This window comes from Purpureocillium takamizusanense, chromosome 2 (genome assembly GCF_022605165.1).
Source record: "Purpureocillium takamizusanense chromosome 2, complete sequence".
NCBI classification, from domain to species: Eukaryota; Fungi; Ascomycota; class Sordariomycetes; order Hypocreales; family Ophiocordycipitaceae; genus Purpureocillium; species Purpureocillium takamizusanense.
The window spans coordinates 9,607-11,590 of record NC_063069.1 but is presented as its reverse complement, the minus strand read 5'-3'; the positions used below and the strand labels follow the sequence as shown (position 1 = coordinate 11,590).

General features: G+C 47.8%; 1 protein-coding gene across 1 annotated transcript; it reads left to right on the top strand.

Moving 5' to 3' along the window:
- The first annotated feature begins 1,019 nt into the window (after positions 1-1,019).
- Positions 1,020-1,692, top strand: JDV02_001841 (uncharacterized protein). Its single transcript, XM_047982811.1, has one exon. It carries the CDS (start codon positions 1,138-1,140, stop codon positions 1,567-1,569), a length of 432 nt encoding a protein of 143 aa, XP_047838779.1. The 5' UTR covers positions 1,020-1,137; the 3' UTR covers positions 1,570-1,692.
- Positions 1,693-1,984: the final 292 nt, after the last annotated feature.

Genomic DNA, 1,984 nt, shown 5'->3' with positions numbered 1-1,984 from the left:
TCGCTTACTAGAAATCACGATCGTATATCACTATTATAGAATATCATTTTTTACCCCTATATATATACTATATAATTGCGGTAATACATTAGATAGTAGGCCGAAGTCTACTATGTTTCGTTTAACTGCTTGATCGTAACTCAGTAATAGCTTCTTTTCCCCTTCGAAACTGTCACTCGACTAGAGAGAATGAGCCAGTGGCGTTGTAAGCCATATAGCTGCTCTATGCCAGACGCCAGGACGCGGCAGAAAATGACTCGTTAGGTGTTTCAGGACGATATACCAGACGTATTCTACCGTCTTTATTGTTATGGGCTATGCTAGAAGCGAGTCATGTGAAAGCACCCCACGTTAGTTCAGGCATACAGTCTAAGTGCTAAGGAGAGCAAAAACCATTTACATCAACTATACTCATACGCAGACGAGTTTTGTCTATAGCAAGGCAAGCGGTTTCGCGACTCAAATTAAATTACTAACCAATTTTGGTCTCTTCACTAATTCGTGTTACTAATTAACCCGTATTACTGAGCCTTGAAAGAATTCGAGACCGAAGGCTCCCTTAAAATACGAAGCAAACCATAAAGCTACTGATCCGAATGAACTGAGCCAGCACACTGCCACCTCGATCCAGGCTGTATATCATGGCACTACTGGTCTAGTACCAGTTTTCTTGCCCCTGGTATGGCAGTGCAACAAATCGCTGCCACTTAGAAACTCTTATGCACAGCCCAAGGCTGCGCCGCTGTGTAGGCAGGGCTCATACGCTGAATCAACCTGTGAGGACCGTTATGCCATACTACCAATCGCCTCGCCACCTTTAAGGCAGTGCAGACAGTAACCACAATTCAGAGACTCCTGTGCACAGCCCAGGGCTGCGCCGCTACAAAGGGGGGACTCACATACTGCGTCAACTTGTGAGAATCGCGCAGCTGGGCAACGGAGGCTGATGCTTATACTTGAGTTCCCTTACACTGGTCACTACAGCTTCAACAGGTATAAAGGCGTTGAGGTCCCCTGGTGTTCCATTGCATTCAAATCAACATCTCAGACTCATCACTTGATAGTTCCACAACTCAGACTCACAGTCTTCTACAAACTTCAAAACAATATTTTTTACATCACTATTTACCGAGCAAAATGAAAGCCTCTTCCACTTGGCTCCTTGTCTCGTGCCTCCTGGGCGCCACCATAGCTGCGCCAGCTGCCGACACAGCCTTCGATTCGGACCGAAACGACGTCACAGTAAGAGAAGTTGACGACGTGTCCGAGGCTAATGTACCTCGCTCCTCGGCCTTGGAAGAAGCCTACTCTGTCACAGCCCGTGATGAAGAACAAGACGTGTCAGCCGTCACGGCTTTAGAGGAAGCCAACTCTATTGCTGCTCGCGTTAACGACGAAGGCGAGACGAACAACGGGGAGGTACTTGAGACGAGAGGGCAGGGGAAGAGGAAGTCGCGAAAGAAGTGTGCTAAGAAGGGCAAGGGAAAGCGAGGAAGGAAGGGGAAGAAGGCAAAGAAGGCAAGAAAGGCAAAGAAGGCTAAGGCTGCGCATGCGCACAGGACTCAGTAGACAGTCACGCCTTGGGAGAAGCAACTTTCCAATCTATAGTATAGTCTCAGCCCGTGGTGTTAGCTGGCCTTCACCATATCTAAAGACGATATTCAACATATCAATAAAGTCTATTAAACTCCAGTTGCATTCGGCTAGAGACTACGGTAAAAGGGTACTGCCCTTGCTATATTCGTTAAGGTACACGCGGGCGCTCACATAGCCTAAACTTGGTCACGGAGGAATTATAACGCCTAAGGTAAGCAGCGCCTTAGTGCTCCTGGATGCCATCGAGATAACAGAACCAACGACCACACAATTGATATTGCATACAATCCGCCCACACCTGGTCTAGTCACCGGGGCCTCTAATGTCATATAAAGTTAGCTGTCCGTCTCGCGGCGGTACGGAATGCAAGACACAGGTGGACCTCCAG